The 21,476-nt window shown below is 41.8% G+C and overlaps 1 protein-coding gene across 1 annotated transcript in view; it reads left to right on the forward strand.

The window, feature by feature from the left end:
• Window positions 1–9,071, forward strand: part of LOC123748321 (FERM, ARHGEF and pleckstrin domain-containing protein 1-like) — a 434,539-nt gene extending 425,468 nt beyond the window's left edge. Inside the window, 3 exon segments of the mRNA XM_069329367.1 lie at window positions 1,735–1,842; window positions 6,960–7,084; window positions 7,285–9,071. Coding sequence (XP_069185468.1) covers window positions 1,735–1,842; window positions 6,960–7,084; window positions 7,285–7,405 — 354 coding nt within the window. The 3' untranslated portion in view covers window positions 7,406–9,071.
• Window positions 9,072–21,476: the final 12,405 nt, after the last annotated feature.

Here is a 21,476-nt window from a genome sequence, read left to right on the forward strand (position 1 = left end):
TCGAAACTCCTGCGGGACTAAAAGCCTCAACTGCCTCTGCTGTTGATGTGGATGGAACTACCTGCTTGATGGGGTTCTGGGAGTTGTTCTACTCTCCAAGTCCGGCCCGTGGCCAGGCTTGACTTGTGAGAGTTTGGTCTCACAAGCACCCTTGGAGAAGGCTGACCTACATCTTCAGCTAAGCCCTTACCCGACTCCAAAACTTTCAGATGCTTAGGAGCTAGAACCAGGAGGGGGGGGAGGGATGGAAAGACCAGAAGCCAGGCAAACCACACCCACAGGGTAAGGAAGAGGTATGGGCTTAGTCCAGATGGAGGTGACCAACACCTCCAATTCTGGGTGTCTAAACACCATAGGGGGTCACACTCTTGGGGTATCCAGCTGGTCAGTATGCAGTGAACACCTAACACATGCAAACTTAGCTTGCAAAGTGACAGCTTACTGAAATGCCTTCAACTGTGAGATGGAATCTGTCAATATAGGACCCAGCGAGAGCAAACCTCACAGAACTCGTAGGTTTTATCGACTCAACAAGCAGCATGGTGGGGGGTGGCATTGTCCTGTAGCAAGGACAATGACCACCACTCAGACTCTCACATGGTGAGAGCGGGCCTTGACGGGCTGAGCCGTACAGACCAAGCTAGAGACCCGATTGGATTCCATGGGCCTGAAGGATGGTAACCCAAGCATACAACCCAGGCACTAGGGCTGCTTGCCAAAAGGACAGACACCAATCACAGTCCAAACTACCAGACTGCAAGTGACGACTGCAGCATGCCATGTAAACAAGCACATGAACCCCATTGTACTCCCAACATAACCAAAGAATGCCCCCAGCCAAGGGCCCAAATGGAGGAATCAAAGATGCTTGAATAGCCCAAGGCGAGACTCTCCACCCCAGTGGTCAGACCACTTGAGGAAAAACTCCAAAATACACCAGAGAAAGGAACTCAGGCAAGAAAACCCCGAGTGCATGCAGGCCAAAAGACCTAAAGAGCCAAGCCCACACAAAAATCTGTAACAAAATTATACACCTGAAGCCTATACTAAAGAAAGGAAAAATAAACAGAGCAAGTGGTTCCTGCAGGACAACAAAGTCCAAGGATGGCTTGCACTTAGCTTGAAACAACATGGCTTGCCCACAGTCTCATGGACCAGTAGCACCACAAGTTGCACTAGTATGGCATCAGCAACAGAAGTGAGGTGGTTGAAAGCTGAGGCTGGGTCGCTTGGTAGCAGTAATCTGTACCAACAAGTTTTGAACTATTGAGTGAATCCCTTGTTTGGCATGAATCATTTACAGAATTCCTGAGTGGTTTTAAGGTGCCAGATTGTTTTCTGTGAAACAGAAAATGAAGACAGATTGTTTTCTGTGAAACAGAAAATGAAGCCTCCAGTTGTGTGTAAAGCATCACTAACTTTCAGGAATCATCTTCTGAGTGCGTGGCAGATTGTCACCCACTCCCTGTGCGTCTCTTGAAAAGGGAGCCAGGTTCTGGCTGTGATCCCCAGTATGTCAAACAGAACTTCCATGACTGATGTGACCCTTGAGTATGTAGCATTCTTAGCAAGATAACTTCAGGGAGCCACCAAGGGGGGCTTCCTCCAGAAAACTACATGTACTCAGATAGTGTATGGAATAATATAGTGTGTATACAAAATTAGTTCCCTCCCCCCCCTCCCCAAAAACCACTTAGTACTTTTGTGTGTTAAACTCACTATTAATGTTTTCAGAATCAGCTTAGCGGCTACCTGCTACGTAAGTTTAAAAACAGCATGGGTTGGCAGAAACTGTGGGTTGTTTTTACCAACTTCTGCCTCTTCTTCTACAAAACTTTCCAAGTGAGTTATTATTATCTTTTATATTTTTATTTGAGGCCATGGGAAAAACCCAGCATTGTATGTAATCAAATTGCTCTTTCTGGTGGGTCCTTTAGTGCCTCCTTGTTGCTACATCCTGGTAGCTCCACCCAGTTCAATTCACACCAGGTTCTTACAAGTCTTAAAAAGACTACCAGACACCAGAGAGCAAAACCTGGTCAGACTGCAAGCAGCTGCATCTAATAGCCTGGTTGACTTGACTACCAACCAGGAGGCTTGGTCAGAGACTCAGCTGTGGAGACATTGACCCAAGAGCCAACACGAGGTAAAGTAAAATTGTGAGGCCCCTGGGAAAGTGCCCAGTATGCCCATATCTTATCCCTTAATACACCATGAAGAGAAAGGGAGGGTCCAGGGAGCTATCAAAGGACACACCAGAAAGAGGTGTTTCATTACATTCAATGCTAGTTTTCTGGGAGGGTTCCAGTGGTGGCTGCCTGTTGCTGTTCCAATACAAAGACACAAGGGAAAACATCCTGCGTGGAGGAGAGCAGAAATCCATAACCCAAAAGGGAGGAACAATAGCGGAAAATCAAAGCCACATAGGCCTGGGCAGTCCGAGTACAAGAACCAAGTACAGTAATGAGCTGTCAAGACTGTTAAAATACCAGAACCTCCAAGCCCAGAATGTAGCCCAGGACAGAGAAACAAACACAGTACAGTAGTTAAAAACTTGAAACCTCAATATAAAAAAGCACCCGGAAAATCCTGGACCACAAAAGGCAGCATTTCGTTTTGTTTATCCATTTTATTCTGCGGGGAGCCTCTTTGGCTCCCCAGAGCTATCCGGGCTGATATGAATGTATTAGACCCTGGCATCTGTCAAGCAAATGGAGTTCTTAGGCCTACCAAGGACCACGAGCCAGAACCTGGCCCCCCTCAGAGAGGCACAAGGAGCAGTGGCCTATAGAAACCCCCCTGTGGTTGGAAGCAGTCTATGTCTTGCATCGACCGGGTCAGGCACCCAGAAAGGTAGGCACCCCCAAAACAAACCCTATCTGGTTAAAAAAAAAATGCTACCGAAAGACGAACTGTTGACAGAACTCCCCAAATGAAAAACAAGCAAATGAGCATGACGTCACAACCGTCACCATACCGTTTTCTGTGCAATTATCCCCTCCCTGGGAGGGAAAACTGGGAATCCCAGACCCCCATGCCGGCTATCCCACCTACAGTTGTGTGGCTGATGTGAGACCTGGCGATCGTGCGATTTTGGCTCCAGATTTGTTTCAGTGCTAGGCCTTGTGGTGTGGTCCTGCCCGTTAGTGGCGTGTGAATGTTAAAGACGAGTGCTTGCTCTGTAGGGTCAATGTTTAAGGTCATAAAGTTCCAATCAGTGGAGTTAGGCCCGGCCCCCAGGGAAAACAATTCCCAGAAAAGTATGAATAACAATATATGGCCTAACGTCTAGAGATATCAACTACCCCACTACAGCAAGGCTGAATGAAAACTCCTGGTAAAAACTTTAATATATAATTTATTAACCCTAATCCCCCCTAAGTACAATACAGTAAGTACTTTACCACCTCGATCTTACGTTAATTCCCTGACTCCACATAAGCAGGAGACGAGAGTTACATACAGCAAACTAGAGGTAGGTCTACTTCCCTTAAGGGGCTGAACACATCACTTGATAATTTAAACACCCCATGTGGTCACGCTAAGCCACCCCAGTAAGACAAATACTTGGGGCTTGAAAACACTGACCTAGAGGACCCCAAAACAAAAGACTTAGAACAACTAATGGTATGGTAATAATATATATAACAAGGGGGTACTTATCTGGTTATGTCAAAAATAAGGAGAGAGGTGAAGGAAGTAGGGGAAGAGAGATAAATAGCCACACAGCCACAATGTCCTGCCATCTCTGTCAGCAGATAGAGAAAAGCGCTTCCCCAACATTAGGTCACTGCCTGAATGACTAACTAATCGTACAGTAACATACTTATTCATAGTTATTCTTCAATACAAACATTTACTTGCTACTAATCAGTTTTAAGTGTAACTAACATCTTGCTTTACATTACACTAACATTCAATTATCACAGAGTATACCAGCTCTGTGAGCAACAAGGTTAACCTACGTCTGGCAGGAAAACAGAACTGTCGTCCTAGTTAAGAACTCAAACCCTTTTGAAATATAAGTACAAGACTGTTAGATAATTTTTCCCCTACATAACCTAACTTATCAATTAATGTTCTATATTTTACTTAATCAAAATCCCACCCATAATCCCAAACATTCAAGGCCTGTCACTAAAACTTGAGTGAATGGTCCCTGTATGCATGTAAACAAGGGCGTTAAGAACCCGGTCCCTTTCAATGCCAATTAAGGTGCTAATTATAGACCCAGGGTTGTAACAGCGAGCCAGGAGTATTTTCTCCAGTATTCGGGGCTGCATACGCCTAAGATTATCTTCCCTAGGTGCCTTGTAAGTACTGCCCTTGTGGCTTGGGGTTCCCTTACCCAAGTCGCTCAAGCTCTACCTCCGCGTGGTCTTTTGCTGTTCAGTGATTGCCCACCCTTGGTGTCATCTGGGATGTTTCATGCATTCCTGTTTGCTGCTAGGTAGGAGGTAGTTTCGTCACTGGTAGGGGCACAAGGTACTGTGCAGCTTGTTGTCACCATAATACTGCAGCCAGCTCTGTTCCATATGGGACATTGTACTCATACGGGATTTTTCTTTTCTTTTTGTTTTATGCCTGGTGAAGGGTCTGCCTCTTGGTGTTGTTGACCCTTTTTGTTAATTTGTATTCTTGGTAGTCCTCCGCCTAGGTCTCCATGTGTGTACTCATCCCGGGGACTCAGCTATTAGTAGTTTGCTTGGTAGTTTGGGGTGCAGGTTAGCAGTACTTGCCTGGGCTTTCCCTAGCAGAGCATCTAAAGGCCCTGGAAAACCCCACTGGGGCTCAGTGGTCTGATGGATTCGTCCCCTGGGTTCCCATCTCACTTTGTGAGAGTTTGAATGTTGCTCTGTTCCTTTGTCTCAGGGTGACAATTACCTGTTCTGCCTCCATCATGCTGCCTGTTGGGTCAGTGACACTTTCGACTCGGAGTCTTGTGAGTGGTGATGTTGCTTGCATGTACCCAATTCCAGTGCTTGCAAGTTTCATCCAATTCCCTGATCATCATATTCGGGTGCAGACAGCTTCAGTATTGCATACGCATTATAGGTTACAGAGTGGTAAGTTGCTCACTTGGATGTCCTGAAGCTGCCCTGTTTTGGTTATAGGGACCCGGACTTGAGGGTGTTAGTCGCCTCGACTTTGGATTCATCCGCACCCTTCCTAGTCCTTCCCTTCCTTTTGTTTTACCTGTCCCCCACCCCCCTTCCCTGCTTCAAGCTCCAAAACGTCTTGAGGGTTACGAAGTCGGGGCAGGGTTTAGTTGGTGGTGAGACTCGGACAGTTTTGGGGGATGCCCCATCCGGTATTGTGATGAAGGCATTCGAGCCCATTCCTCCACCCAGCGCCATCAAACCCCGCCCCGATCCTACAGACGGTAAGGAACTGGATGCAGGCAGGAAAGGGGATCCAGGGGAAAGACAAGGGGGCGTGGAAGGAACCGAAGCAACCAACACCCCCAAGTCCCAACGCGAACCAAAACGGGGCAGCCCCGGGGCTCCCAGGGAGTAAACCATGAGAGCGTTGCCACCACCAAGGCTCAAAGTGCAACGCCTCTGCTGGCCACACCCGCTTAGTCAGCACAACTGAGTAACCGAGCCACAACGAGCAACAAAACTCGCAGGACTCCGGGTCGAAGGTGTCACCGACCCCACAGGCAGCAGACGGAGGCAAAACAGAGAGTCACCCAGAGACAAAGGGTGAGAGCAACCCTCAAACTCGCTGGAAGCGAGGGAGGACATTGGGGTAACATCCATCGGACCCACGCGCCCCCAGGGGTTTCCCAGGGTCCCGAGCGTTTACTATAAGAGGACTCGTGCTCAGAGAATCCCAGGCAGGGTACTGCTAACCGGCACCCAAAGCTACCAAACAACTTTCTAAGAACTGAACCCCTGGGACGTGTACACTCACGGGGTCCTAGCATTGGAAACCACCAGAATAATACTCAGAACACAAGGGACACAGGGGGCAAGAACAAAGGCAGACCCCCCCACCAGGTAGATAAACAAAAAGAAAAAGAAAACCCCACAAGAGGACAGCGTACCCAAGTGGAACAGAGCCGGCTGCCATGATTGGTAAAGACAAGCTGCACAGTACCCTGCACCCCACCAGTGCAAAACTGCCCCTTACCCTAAGGTGAACAAGGGAGACAGAACACCCGAGTACACAAAGGGCGGCGAAAACCAAGCAGTAAACGGCCTAGCAGGGGCAGGACCCAAGGAACTTGTGGAAGGTGGCCCCAAGCCCCAAGGGCAGTGCTTACAGGGCACCTAGGGAAGGGAACCCTAGGCGCATGCAGCCCGAGTACTGGAGACTCACTCCCGGCTCACGCACCACCTAGAAGACAGACACCACACTCTAGGTACAGTGCTGAAACAACTAATGGAGCCGGAGCACACAACCGGTGCCTATAGCATCAGCCGAAGAACTGATGGGTGGATAGCCGGCATGGGAGGTCTGGGGCTCCCCCTTCCCCCTCCCGGGGAGGAGGAAGCTGCGCAGTGGCGTGGTGACGTGTGACGTCATACTAGTTTGCTTGTTTTCTGTTGTGAGTTCTATCCACTAGTTCGGCTTTTGGTAGCAATTTTCACCAGAATAGGGGTTTGTTTTGGAATGCTCACCTTTCTGGATGCTTGACCCGGTCGATGGCAGACATAGAATGCTTCCAACCACACGGGGGTTTCTTTAGGCCATTGCTCCCCTTGCCTCTATGAGTGGGCCAGGTTCTGGCCGTGGTCCCCGGTAGGCCCTAGAACTCCATACACATGACTGATGCCAAAGTCTGACATTAGCATATCAGCCTGGTATAGCTCCCGGGAGCCGACAGGGCTCCCCCAGAAAAGACCAAATATCCAGATTTCTCTCAAATCCCAATAACACTGTATCCGTCATGGTTTTGAAATGTATGCACATATACAGGCCAACTAAGTCATATACTTCTCTAATCTTTTTAGGATGACTTCCCTCTGGCATCTCTCCCACTACTGGGGTACACAATTACCACGCCGGGAGAGGACGACCAGATTCAGAAGGAGTTTGTCTTCAAGCTTCAGTTTAAAAATCATGTCTATTTTTTCAGGTAGGATCTGAGTAAAAGTAAAACATTTTCAGACAAAAAATGGAAGTATTTATCATACGTGACCTTAAAAAAAATATACACTGCATATTTATTCATGTAGGTTTTTCCTCCATATATAGTGTGAATGAGTTACATAGCTGTACAAGAGTCGTACAATATTTAAGTTGCATACTGTTCAATCCTTGCTTCTTTTTTTTCAGAGCTGAATCAGAGTTTACATTCTCTCGCTGGATGGAAGTGATAGCAACTGCCACACAAAACTCCGCACGGTCTCGTCTCTTTAGTAGGAAGGAGAGTGAGAATGAGAGCATCAGGCTGTGAAATTGAAAATTGTAGCTCTTTATTGCATCACTGCTCAAGGACGCATCTCCAAATTTAAATGTCAATAATTTGATATATAAAAAATAGCTTGTACAAATTAAACATCCATATTAATTTTTTCCCAGTACCGGCAGTGGTTCTAAAAATAAGCAAGATACAGTTACTTAAATAGAGAAATGAAGAATGTTTGTGTACATTTTTTCAAATATCCTTTTAAAGAAATTGCAAGTATTTTATTTAAGTATTAAAATATATTAACAGCTGAAACTATATGAATGGCTAATGCATATCTATAAAGTAATTTTCTGATATTTTTATAGTACTAAGAACTTTTGTAAATACTGTAATAAATATAGGTGAAGGCCTATCACTTCAAAACTAAGGCTTTGAGTGTAGATGAAAAGCTCTTTTCTTGGTTGCTTCATCAGGCAAGGTTCTACACAGATTTATAATGGATCCAGCCATGAATGACTTACAATGAAAACTCTTCCAGCACCAACAAGACCACCAAAGAGAAAGCCTTTAGGGAGCTTAAAGAATTAGTAATAAAGTTGAGTGCATGCATTGTAGCACCGGTGCACTGCTGTGGTGCAGCACCTTGTCTAAGGAAGTACCAAGTTGTATAGTTCACACAATGTTAAGTATTGCAAATTTTATGTAAAGACTGTTTCTTACAAAAGTAGCATTATTGCAGAAATTTATTTTTAGAGATCAATGTGTATAGCGTTTCAATAATAATGACGTTTTTGTTCAGCTAGTGATAAACTCATGTCACTGAATTTTATACAAAAATGCCCGTTCATTGATGTACAGAACCAAACACCCAAGTGTTGTTCAGCAAGATATAATTTATATATATACAAGTTTGTGATTGCATCATATCATTTTTGTACTTCCCAATCAGGATTTGTGACAAATTAAATAGTGTGACAGTGCTATTTAATATTATGGTGCATCTTTCCAATGTTGAAAGTTAGCAACAAGATTTATAAACACCATGATAACAGCAAAATAGGTTGTGTACTAATAAGTTTATTGCTCACTGGAAATAGCATACAATAGATTTAATGTAAAAACTTCATAAATATACTTATTCATTTATTCAATCTAAACACTGGTTTAGCTAGGTTATGTAATTGTTTATAGATGTTATTTAAAGTTGTGATGACTATTATTAGATAGAATTCATACATACTAATGGAATTGATCAGTTTGTATTATCTAACTAATTATGTAAAGAATTATTTGGGGGTCCTAGTCCACATTGTGTCATAGTTGTCAAGTTAAATGTGTACCAAAAACGGATAAAATTCCACATTGTAGAATCTCAACTAATTTTTCCTATTAGTAGATAATTTGTTCATGTTCATATGACAATTATGGCATATTATAATATGCTCTAAAAGTGAAAAAAAAAGTTTATCGGCTGACAAGAAATTATTTTAAAATTTATTCCGAGTACTGTATGTTGAGGTGAATAACTTAACACTTGTTGCTCTTAAGTGCCATGATTTAAACAAAATTAAAACAATGCAATTTATTTCTATTTTTTTGCATACGAACTTTGTATTGAGATTTCATATAAAGTTTTTTTAATTCTTCTTACATTGCCTTGTCCCTGCCTTACCACCTTAGATCTGTAATATTGCAATAAATAATATGGTTAGTTGTTGACGTCTAATTTTCTAGTGATATATTGACTGTAAAATATCATACAGAAGCAAAAGAGCACACACCCAGGCATCATAAGGTGTAAGTTTGTCAACTGTTCTCAATGAATATATCATTTAAAATCATATTTCAATTGCTCAGTTTACATTCATCTTCATTCTGTAATAAATTGTAACATTGTGTAAGCCAACAGCACTTGTTTTTCAACAGCATATAATAGCTATGATTGATAAAATGTTTAAAATAATATCAGTGTTTGCCCAAGATAAATTATCATTGAAGAAAAAGTTTGAAAAAAGAAGCAAATCATATGAACTATACTCATCATGCACCTCTGCTTACAGGCCCACTGCATGGAACATCGGCACCTGCCTTCATGTCACCATCGTCACTCGTTCTACTTCAATTCTTGTATTCCATTTAACATTTTTAATAAAATCAAAAATACTTAAAATTCAGTATTTGCTTTGTATTCAGTCCTCAACATATCACCTAGTGCACCCTTGACACACACACACACAATGGATAATATTCAGAGGTTGAAAATGGGGGACAGATACACGGAAAATGAAAGGGAAATGTGTGAAACATCAAACGAAAAGTTCCAAAGTGTGTTTGTACAAAATGAGATCTTCAGGGAACCAGACGCAATAAGAATTCCAGAGAACAACATAGAGCACATAGAGGTGTCTAGAGACGAAGTGAAACAAATGCTCTTGGAGCTAAGTAAGAACAAAGCAGTTGGCCCAGATGGAGTTTCATCATGGGTTCTGAGAGAATGTGCAGTTGAGCTCAGCATACCACTTCGGCTGATTTTTCAGACATCCCTGTGTACAGGAGTCGTAGTAGATGTATGGAAAAAGGCTAACATAGTTCCAATCTACAAAAGTGGCAGCAGGGAAGACCCCCTCAATTATAGACCTGTATCATTGACAAGAGTAATAGTCAAAATATTGGAAAAAATAATAAAAACTAGATAGTGGGTAGAACACCTGGAGAGAAATAATATAATATCAGACAGACAGTAAGGTTTTCTATCTGAAAGATCCTATGTATCGAATTTACTCAGTTTCTATGATAGAGCCACAGAGATGTTACAGGAAAGAGATGGTTGGGTTGACTGCATCTATCTGGACATAAAAAAGGCTTTCGACAGAGTTCCACATAAGAGGTTGTTCTGGAAACTGGAAAATATTGGAGGGGTGACAGGAAAGCTTTTAACATGGATAAAAAAAATTCTGACATAGAAAAATGAGGGCAGTAATCAGAGGCAATGTATCGGACTGGAGAAATGTCACAATTGGAGTACCACAGGGTTCAGTTCTTGCACTGGTGATGTTCATTGTCTACATAAATGATCTACCAGTTGGAATACAGAATTATATGAACATGTTTGCTGATGATGCTAAGATAATAGGAAGGATAAGAAACTTAGATGATTGTCATGCCCTTCAAGATGACCTGGACAAAATAAGTATATGGAGCACCACTTGGCAAATGGAATTTAATGTGAATAAATGCCATGTTATGGAATGTGGAATAGGCGAACACAGACCCCACACAACCTATAAATTATGTAAGAAATCTTAAAGAATTCTGATAAAGAAAGAGATCTACTTGTGGTTCTAGATAGAAAATTATCTCCTGAGGACCACATAATGAACGTTGTGCGAGGAGCGTATGCCACGCTTTCTAACTTCAGAATTGCTTTTAAATACATAGATGGCGAAATACTAAAGAAATTGTTCACGACTTGTTAGGCCAAAGCTCGAATATGCAGCGGTTGTGTAGTGCCCATATCTTAAGAAGCACATCAACAAACTGGAAAAGGTGCAAAGACATGCTACTAAGTGACTCCCAGAACTAAAGGGCAAGAGCTACGAGGAGAGGTTAGAGGCATTAAATATGCCAAAACTAGAAGACAGAAGAAAAAGAGATGACATGATCACTACGTACAAAATAGTAACAGAAATTTATAAAATCGACATGGAAGATTTCCTGAGACCTGAAACTTCAAGAACAAGAGGTCATAGATTTAAACTAATTAAACGAAGATGCAGAAGAAATATAAGAAAATTCACTTTTGCAGAGTGGTAAACAGTTGGAACAAGTTAAAGTGAGAAGGTGATGGAGGCAAAAACCGTACTTTCAGTAGTGTTACATGAAAAAAAAAAGAGTGTTGGGTAGACGGGACACCATGAGCGTAACTCTCATCCTGTAACTACAACTTAGGTGATTACACTTAGGTAACTACACACATTTGACATCTGCAATTTCAGCACTACCACCACCTTTATAAAACCATATTTCTGTAATATGTCAACGAGCCCAATAAACCCTAGGTATACACCTCTGCTTTCATCACACATCCTCAAAACACCTCAATAAACTTTTAACACTGCAATACAAGCCAAAGAAACTCTCAATACTGCCCTCATCACAAACCACAACACAAACCCCCTCAAAACAAATTATGAGGTAAGGTAATTTTCTGAAGCGAGCACGAAACCATTACGACTATAAAACACTTGGAAGGAATATGATAATAAGGATTTAGGACAGAATGAAGGAAAGGAATGGTGCCCATCCACTTGGACGGTTGGGGATTAAACTCCGACCTACAAGAAGTGAGGCCGTCGCTCTAGCATCGAGTCCAAGTAAAAGAAAATCATGAGATAACCTCAATAAAACTTTTGCCTTTTGTGTCCTCAACTTATAATGTAATCATTCAAGAAACACAAACTTCTTCCTTGTACAACACCTCAACAAATACCTTCAATACCTCAACCCATAAAACACAAACCTAAAGAAATTCAACACAACAAACCTCATCACAAACCACACACCATCAACAGACCTTATCACAAGCCACATACACTCAACAAACATAGTCTGGCCTTTGCAACACTAAACATTCCCTGAACATCTTAACCTCCTAATTATGTGCCCTAAATTAGGTCAGTTTCCTGATATGCATAATAAAAAATCCTTCGTATATCATAAAACCAATTTTTTGTTGGAAAAATTAAACCATTAAGAACTCTAATAACTTTAAGTTGGCCATAGTAAGGTGAAGAAATGTTGATGACACTTAAGGGGTTCCACTCAGGTAAGTACTAATTATTGCCAACTTTGCTCTTAACAATGTGTAGCAAGTATATTATGTCTGTAATAATACTTGCTCCATATTCTCATTAGCTTATCTTGAGGTTACCTTGAGATGGTTTTGGGGCTTAGCGTCCCCGCGGCCTGGTCCTCGACCAAGCCTATTCATTGCTGGACTGGTCAACCAGGTTGTTGGACACGGCTGCCTACAGCCTGATGTATAAGTCACAGCCTGGTTGATCAGGTATCCTTTGAAGGTGTTTATCAAGTTCTCTCTTGAACAATGTGAGGGGTTGGCCAGTTATGCCCCTTATGTGTAGTGGAAGCATGTTGAACAGTCTCAGGCCTCTGATGTTGATAGAGTTCTCTCTCAGAGTACCTATTGCACCTCTGCTCTTCAACGGGGGTATTCTGCACATTTTGCCATGCCTTCTGGTCTCATGTGATGTTATTTCTGTGTGCAGGTTTGGGACCAGCCTCTAGTATTTTCCACGTGTAAATTATTCTCCCGCCTGCACTCAAGAGAATGCAGATTAAGGCATTTTAGTCAGTCCCAGTAGTTTAAATGTTTTACCGAGTGAATTTTAGCAGAAAAGAATCTCTGCAAGTCCTCCAGGTGAGCAATTTCTCCAGCTTTGAAAGGGGCTGTCATTGTGCAGCAGTACTCCACTCTAGAGAGCACAAGCGTCTTGAAAAGTATCATCATCGGAATAGCATCACTATTGTGAAAGGTTTTTCTTATCCAACCTGTCATTTTTCTTGTAGTTGTGATGACTACTTTATTGTGTTCTTTAAAGAGGTTCCTGTTTTTGTTATTAGTACATCCAAGAAAGGCAGACTGTTATTTTCACTATTTTCAAGTGTAAATTGGAGTACTGACTCTCTCTCTAGATGGATTTTTAAGATAAATTAGTTCATCCGAGTCTTTTACTACCTTACCTTGAGGTTACCTTGAGGTGCTTCCGGGGCTTAGCGTCCCCGCGGCCCGGTCGTCGACCAGGCCTCTTGGTTGCCGGACTGATCAACCAGGCTGTTGGACGTGGCTGCTCGCAGCCTGACGTACGAGTCACAGCCTGGTTGATCAGGTATCCTTTGGAGGTGCTTATCCAGTTCTCTCTTGAACACTGTGAGGGGTCGGCCAATTATGCCCCTTATGTGTAGTGGAAGCGTGTTGAACAGTCTCGGACCTCTGATGTTGATAGAGTTCTCTCTCAGAGTACCAGTTGCACCTCTGTTTTTCAACGGGGGTATTCTGCACATCCTGCCATGTCTTCTGGTCTCATGTGATGTTATTTCTGTGTGCAGGTTTGGGACCAGCCCCTCTAATATTTTCCACGTGTAAATTATTATGTACCTCTCCCGCTATGACGAATGTACTATGACGAATATGTCATCTACATAACGGCAGTATACAGTTGGTTTTTGTCTGCTACTGAAGACTTTATCTTCGATGGTTCCCATGTAAAAATTAGCGAATAACACTCCTAAGGGGGAGCCCATTGCTACTCCATCTATTTGTAGATACATGTGTCGGAAAATCCGACACCATTTAATAATCATACAGATAATAGCTGTATTGTATAAACAAGTTACCCATAGAAAACGTAACTTGTAGTGGAATTACCGTCTATAGAAAACGGGATATCGTCACCACATACTATTATAATTCACCAGCTATTCTGCTGGGAATTATTCTTAAATACATTAGTCTTTGGACTTTACCATCATAAAACATCTTATATAAATTAACTTAATTATCAATATTAAAGTAGAGTAAATGTGACCCTTCTATCACTTTCTGACATGTGGACAATGTAAGCCAGGCGTCAGAGTGAGGAAGGAGGGAGCCATTGTTGTGTCACATCCGAGACGCGTGGAGCAAATTCGGCTCCTATCATATCTGGACAATGTCGGCCAGGCGTCAATAGTATGGAGTATTAGACGTAGCCATTGTTGTTTATACGAGACCAGAGGCTCACACGGGAGCAAATTCGGCTCCTGTTAATTTTACTTGGACGTAGTGTTATGGAAACTAAAGGTGTACCATTTTCAACACGCTGTCAACAAATTCAAGTTAAGTGTTCTTTCTGAAACCCATGTATCTTTCATTTATGGCCATTAATGTCATTATATAGGGTGACCCGGTTAGAGCACGTGGAAGCCTCAAACTAAAGGTAATTAAGCCAGGTCTTCAATGTTCCATGTACAGTTTTCTCTGATATAGCTTGTCATATATAGATTCTGGCTTTACAGCTAGCGCCCTTTTGACAGGTCAAGACGAGGAAGCAAGATTTTGTGCACCAGTTACTGGGTGATGGAAGCTACCTCAAAGAGGATAATTTGGTGTCTACACCCTAGTTATACCTGGTGGACTAACCTGCTGTACTATAAGATAAGGAACCTTTTCAATGTATGTAGTCTATTACTGTAGTTTGATTGGCTGCATATATATAAACTAATAAACCCCCCCTAATGTGTAGAGGATCGATTTGTGAGATTGAGATTATTGCAGAAATACAGTCCACTTATCATTATACAAATTGCTATCGAAGTATATAAATTAACGTAAATATAAATTCTATATATATTCATATAAATTAAATAAATATAAATCTCACAGGTCGGTTCCCACATTAATTGGTCATCTTCGAACCGGATGACGGAATATTCGCTCCTTTGAACCCACATTTGGTCATCTTAGTACCGGATGAACCAGTTAACCAGTGGATTCATTAAATATACTAGTGCAGTGTTATTTAAACAAGGCCAGCCAGTCAAAGACAGCGGCGAAGCCTCGTGGGAGCTCAGGAGCCTCCCTCAACTGAGTTCAGCTTCGTCAGCGGTTTCATGCACACCCACAGATATTTGGTGGCGTGTTATTTCGTGAAATGACAGCGCTAATATTGAAGCCAGCCAAATTAGTGGCTGTGTCCTCGCAAGATTGTTCACGGATTTTGTGGTGTTAAATTTCGCGAGAGATTATCTACGAATTTTGTGGAGTTTATTTCGCGAGGTCACTAATAATATTTAATACTTCTAGATAATATTAGAAGTTTCATAGAGGCAATTAAGAGGCTATTATCAATAATTGTGTATATTATTTCTCCAAAATAGAGAATTATTTAATATAAATTGCACTAGTGATCACAGTATAATATTTACTAATTGCCAACCCACAACAGGGTAGGATATGACTAGTTGAACTATTATTGCTCATCCTAGTCCCATTATTACCATAGTCAGTTGTACTATATTGATCAACCTAACACCATTAATGAATGGTCCAGACCCTATTTTGGGTGTAATTTTTATCAACTCGAATTGAGTTGTATATATAATAATTTACTTATGATCATTACACCTTTGAGTGATTAATTAGTGTCTCTTCCATCCTAGGGTGATATAGAGGAGCTAACCTAAAGGTACTTCCAGTGACACTGGTTTATCACTCAAATCATTAGTGTGTATGATTGTATATATATATAATGTGTATTAATTTTAAGTGCTAACCTCTAGTAGAGGTAGGATTATTGCCTAGTGAGTGCAGAATTTACCCTAGGCTACCATTAGTGTTTGTTCAGTATTATGAGCAGCCCAAGTACAAGTCCCACAAGGCTTCACCAACGAGCCAGTATGGATAATGCAGGGAGAATGAAAAGAACCCTTGCAGGTCTTAAAGGCCACTTAACAAGACAGATCAAGAAATGTGAAGATTTGTCACAACAATCTCAAGTTGATTATGCTGACCTGGAAAGCTATTATCAAGCGGCTGCAGGTAAATTTGAGCAAATCAAATGTCAAATAGCAACATATGTGGCTGAACTTGCCAACACCAATTTATCAGAAACAGAAATAGACGACATTATGGTTGATCTTGCGAATTATGAAGATCAGACTCAGGCCACGTTACAGCCTTATGTCAAATTAATTGCCCAGAACAAGGCAACAGCAACAACAACAACAGTTGCATCTAATACGAGTCAAGCAGAAGCTCGACTCCCTCCAATTAATTTACCTACTTTCTCAGGAAAAGATGAGGAAGATTGGGACGAATTTTGGAACAAATTCGTTGACCTTGTAGACTCAAAACAATCTTTACCAAAGAGTAGTAAATTCTCTTATTTGCAAGGCCAATTATCAGGTGAGGCTAAAACAGTAGTATCCCATCTGAGATTAACTAATGATGGCTATGATCTGGCAGTAAAACTCCTCAAGGATAATTATGCTGATCCAGAAGTAAGAACATCACATTTAGTTCATGAGCTGTTGCATTTACCCCCACCGGAGGCTTCAGCTGATTCACTCCAAGTCTTCAAGCTGGAGGTAGAATCATTGATCAATGCCCTCAGCCTGACAGCAGATACAAACGGGGCTGAGTGGGTCTTGAAAATAATTGTCCAGGAGAAAATACCTAGGGACATATTGAGACAAATGAGTGCTCATTACAATAAAAGCATCTTATCTATGAATGAAATATCTGAAGGTTTAAAGTCAGTAGTTCATCAATTACGAACACATGACAAATTAAAACCACCAAGTAAACCCTCAGAAACCAATAATAGTAAACCACAGAGTACCAAAGGTACTCCAAATCAATCTAGACACTATAATTCGACACCAAAGGGTACTGGAAGCTATGGAACATGTTTGTTCTGCCATGAGAAACATTCAATGTACCACTGCCCTAATTTTCCTGATAGTGACGCCCGTGTTGAACGACTCAAAGATTTGCAACATTGCACGAGGTGCCTCAGGAAACATAACATCAACGACTGTGATACCCAATTACACACCTGTAATAGGTGTAACAAAGATCAGCACCATGCAGCATTGTGCAGATACACCAAAACAACGTCTCCAAACCCCAAGGTGGAAGATAGCATTCCCACCACAGTACAGTACTGCAAGGTGCAACCAACAAAGAGTGTCCAATCGGCGAAGTCTAAAGGTAATACGACTTTGCCTACTGCCCAAATTACCATCCTGAATAAGAGGGCCAAGGTCCATACCCGAGGGTTGTTTGACCAAGGATCCCAGAGAACATATATCACTAAAAAGTTGGCAGATGAACTACAATTAAGGCCTGTAGCCCAGATGTCATTCAACATCTCAGGGTTTGTAACAGATGCAGGACCTCAAGTCTACCAGGTGGTACAACCATCAGTACGCTTAGGCAGGTACGTCTGTCGAGTACAAGCCATTGTGGTGGACAAAATACCAGTAGACCTACAAGTTCATGGTCTGAGAGCAACAGCCAAATTCCTGAGAAATAGAGGAATAAAATTGGCAGATAATATTAAGTCTGATCACCTCACCGACTTCGGTCTCCTTGTAGGGACAGACTATTGTCATCGATTCATCGGTAACCCTACTAAATATCAGGGTATAACCATGTTAAACTCTGCAGGAGGTAAATTACTCTCAGGTCCAGTATCAAGCCTGAGGAGACCTATGCCTGCAGATAAACAATACCAGTAGAAATCTAAATTTGTCAGCTGATTATATTTCTCCAGTAGCATTATACTAAGGAGATTACAGCTGACTATAGTAACAGAGGTTGATGTTAGTATCATCATTTAAAGCTGGAGATGAGTTCATGAGGCCTCAGTGGCAAATCAGTGAACAGTAGCCTAAAACAGCTACAAGTCACTGCGACCAATGTCACTGAACCCACTGCAGTCTCAGAACCATACTTTACTTTAATGATGAGCTATTCAATCTTCTGAATCAATTAACTAAATTAAACCCCAATAAATCTGATGACTGATTTGATACATTTATTATTTAATCAAGATGTATTCCATGGGCCTCAGTGTTTATATATCAGTGACCAGTTACCTGAAGAAACTTCAAGTTATATCTAATGTCACTGATCTCACTGCAGTCCCTGAATCATACTTGACTGTAGTACTTGATCACATTCAGTCTTCTGGGTTAAATAATATGTAATAAGGCTTGAATATTAGCCTTTCAAGAGTTGACAGGGAAATGAAATCGCATTAGACTTCTAACCCCTGCAACTCTAGTACGGGACATCCGTCCTGTACGAACAGACACACAAATGTGTGATTACTAACTACTAACATCAAATTAATCTAATAATTCGAAGGAGGAGTATCGGTGTTCGTCTGTTCTAATTAGGACTTCGACCCGTGAGCAGCCCCTGGGGAATTATGTCGGAAAATCCGACACCATTTAATAATCATACAGATAATAGCTGTATTGTATAAACAAGTTACCCATAGAAAACGTAACTTGTAGTGGAATTACCGTCTATAGAAAACGGGATATCATCACCACATACTATTATAATTCACCAGCTATTCTGCTGGGAATTATTCTTAAATACATTAGTCTTTGGACTTTACCATCATAAAACATCTTATATAAATTAACTTAATTATCAATATTAAAGTAGAGTAAATGTGACCCTTCTATCACTTTCTGACATGTGGACAATGTAAGCCAGGCGTCAGAGTGAGGAAGGAGGGAGCCATTGTTGTGTCACATCCGAGACGCGTGGAGCAAATTCGGCTCCTATCATATCTGGACAATGTCGGCCAGGCGTCAATAGTATGGAGTATTAGACGCAGCCATTGTTGTTTATACGAGACCAGAGGCTCACACGGGAGCAAATTCAGCTCCTGTTAATTTTACTTGGACGTAGTGTTATGGAAACTAAAGGTGTACCATTTTCAACACGCTGTCAACAAATTCAAGTTAAGTGTTCTTTCCGAAACCCATGTATCTTTCATTTATGGCCATTAATGTCATTATATAGGGTGACCCGGTTAGAGCACGTGGAAGCCTCAAACTAAAGGTAATTAAGCCAGGTCTTCAATGTTCCATGTACAGTTTTCTCTGATATAGCTTGTCATATATAGATTCTGGCTTTACAGCTAGCGCCCTTTTGACAGGTCAAGACGAGGAAGCAAGATTTTGTGCACCAGTTACTGGGTGATGGAAGCTACCTCAAAGAGGATAATTTGGTGTCTACACCCTAGTTATACCTGGTGGACTAACCTGCTGTACTATAAGATAAGGAACCTTTTCAATGTATGTAGTCTATTACTGTAGTTTGATTGGCTGCATATATATAAACTAATAAACCCCCCCTAATGTGTAGAGGATCGATTTGTGAGATTGAGATTATTGCAGAAATACAGTCCACTTATCATTATACAAATTGCTATCGAAGTATATAAATTAACGTAAATATAAATTCTATATATATTCATATAAATTAAATAAATATAAATCTCACAGGTCGGTTCCCACAACATGTCCCCTTGTGGACTGATGAAAGGAGCTTCCTTTGCACATGCCTCGAGAAGGCTCTTCAAATGTGGCTCGGGTATGTCTAATTTAGGGGTGCTCTCATCTCTGTATACTCTGCCCAGTATCATTTCTGTGGTGGTGTCGACTGGGGCATTGGTAAAAAGGGATTCGATGTACAGGGAAGCAATGATTCCATCGGGCTGTGTAGTTTTGATTAATTCTAGGAAATCTGCTGATGATTGTAGACTATAGTTGCTTGGAATGTATGGAGTTAGGAGTTCATTGAGTCTTTTTGCCAGGTGATAGGTTGGAGCTGGTATTTGGCTGATTATTGGACGTAGTGGGTTACCTGGTTTGAGTGTCTTAACATTGCCATAAGCATATCCTAAGCCATAGTCGCCCTGGAGTTTAGTGAAATGAACACTACCTTTCTTTCCGTTTATTGCAGTAATAGTTTTGTTCACTTTGCATTTGAGGTCTTCCAGAGGGTTCCTCAATCATGTCACCCCTAACTCTTCGCCTTTCCAGTGAATGCAACTTAAGCTTTGTTAATCTTTCTTCATATGAAAGATTTCTAATTTGGGGAATTAACTTAGTCATCCTACGTTGGACACGTTCAAGTGAATTTATATCCATTCTATAATACGGCGACCAAAACTAAACTGCATAATCTAAATGGTGCCTAACCAGAGCAAGATATAGCTTAAGAACCACACCAGGTGTCTTGTTACTAACGCTTCGATTAATAAATCCCAGTGTCCTATTCGCCTTATTACGAACATTCATGCATTGATCCTTTTGTTTTAAATTCTTACTAATCATAACTCCCAGATCCCTTTCGCAATCCGACTTCGCAATCTCAACATCTAGCTCGTATCTTGTAACTCTATCATCATTACCTAGCCTCAGAACTTTACATTTATCAGCATTAAACTGCATTTGCCAATCCTTTGACCATTTCAAAACCCTAATCAATCGGGATGATAGCGGACAGAGTGTATCATGATCCGGCCTGTACTCCTCTTGACATACCAGAAAACGTTCTAAGGAAACTACTCCAAGCTTGTACTAAAGAGGCACCCTTCTTGAGCCCGGATTGGCACATGTATAAGCAAGTAGATGGGGTCGCCATGGGTTCTCCCCTAGGTGTCCTGTTTACGAACTTCTAAATGGGTACCATCGAACAAAAGGTCTTAGTCGACATGAACTTGAAACCGGCCATATACTGCAGGTATGTTGACATTTTTACACAGGTACCTGATGTCAGACATCTGCAGGAGCTGAAGGAGGCATTTGAGTGGAATTCTGTGTTGAGTTTCACTTACAAGATGGAGAAGGATGGGAAGCTGCCCTTTCTAGATGTAACAGTCATGGAAAGGAGCGGAGGTTTCCACACTGCAGTCTACACTAAGGAAACAAACATAGGAATGTGCCTCAATGCCAACAGTGACTGCCCAGACAGGTACAAGAGGAGTGCTGTTAACGCTTATGTCGACCGTGCTCTCAGCCACAGCTCAGGATGGAAGCAAGTCGATGAAGAACTCTTTAGAGTAAGGCAGGTCCTAATCAACAACGGCTTCTCCAATGGTTTCGTTGAAGACATCATAAGAATGAAGGTGAAACGCCATGCAACCTCTGAAGAGACAACTAACACAACACCTGTACCCCCTATCTTGAGGTTATCTTGAGATGATTTCGGGGCTTTTTAGTGTCCCCGCGGCCCGGTCCTCGACCAGGCCTCCACCCCCAGGAAGCAGCCCGTGACAGCTGACTAACACCCAGGTACCTATTTTACTGCTAGGTAACAGGGGCATAGGGTGAAAGAAACTCTGCCCATTGTTTCTCGCTGGCGCCCGGGATCGAACCCGGGACCATAGGATCACAGGTCCAGTGTGCTGTCCGCTCGGCCGACCAGCTCCCCTATTAGACTATTTTACAGGAACTTCTTTTCCACACCTCATAAAACGGAGGAAAGGGTCCTGAAAGATATAGTTAATAGAAACGTTATCCCTACAGA

The sequence above is a fragment of the Procambarus clarkii genome, chromosome 22, assembly GCF_040958095.1.
Source record: "Procambarus clarkii isolate CNS0578487 chromosome 22, FALCON_Pclarkii_2.0, whole genome shotgun sequence".
Taxonomy (NCBI): domain Eukaryota; kingdom Metazoa; phylum Arthropoda; class Malacostraca; order Decapoda; family Cambaridae; genus Procambarus; species Procambarus clarkii.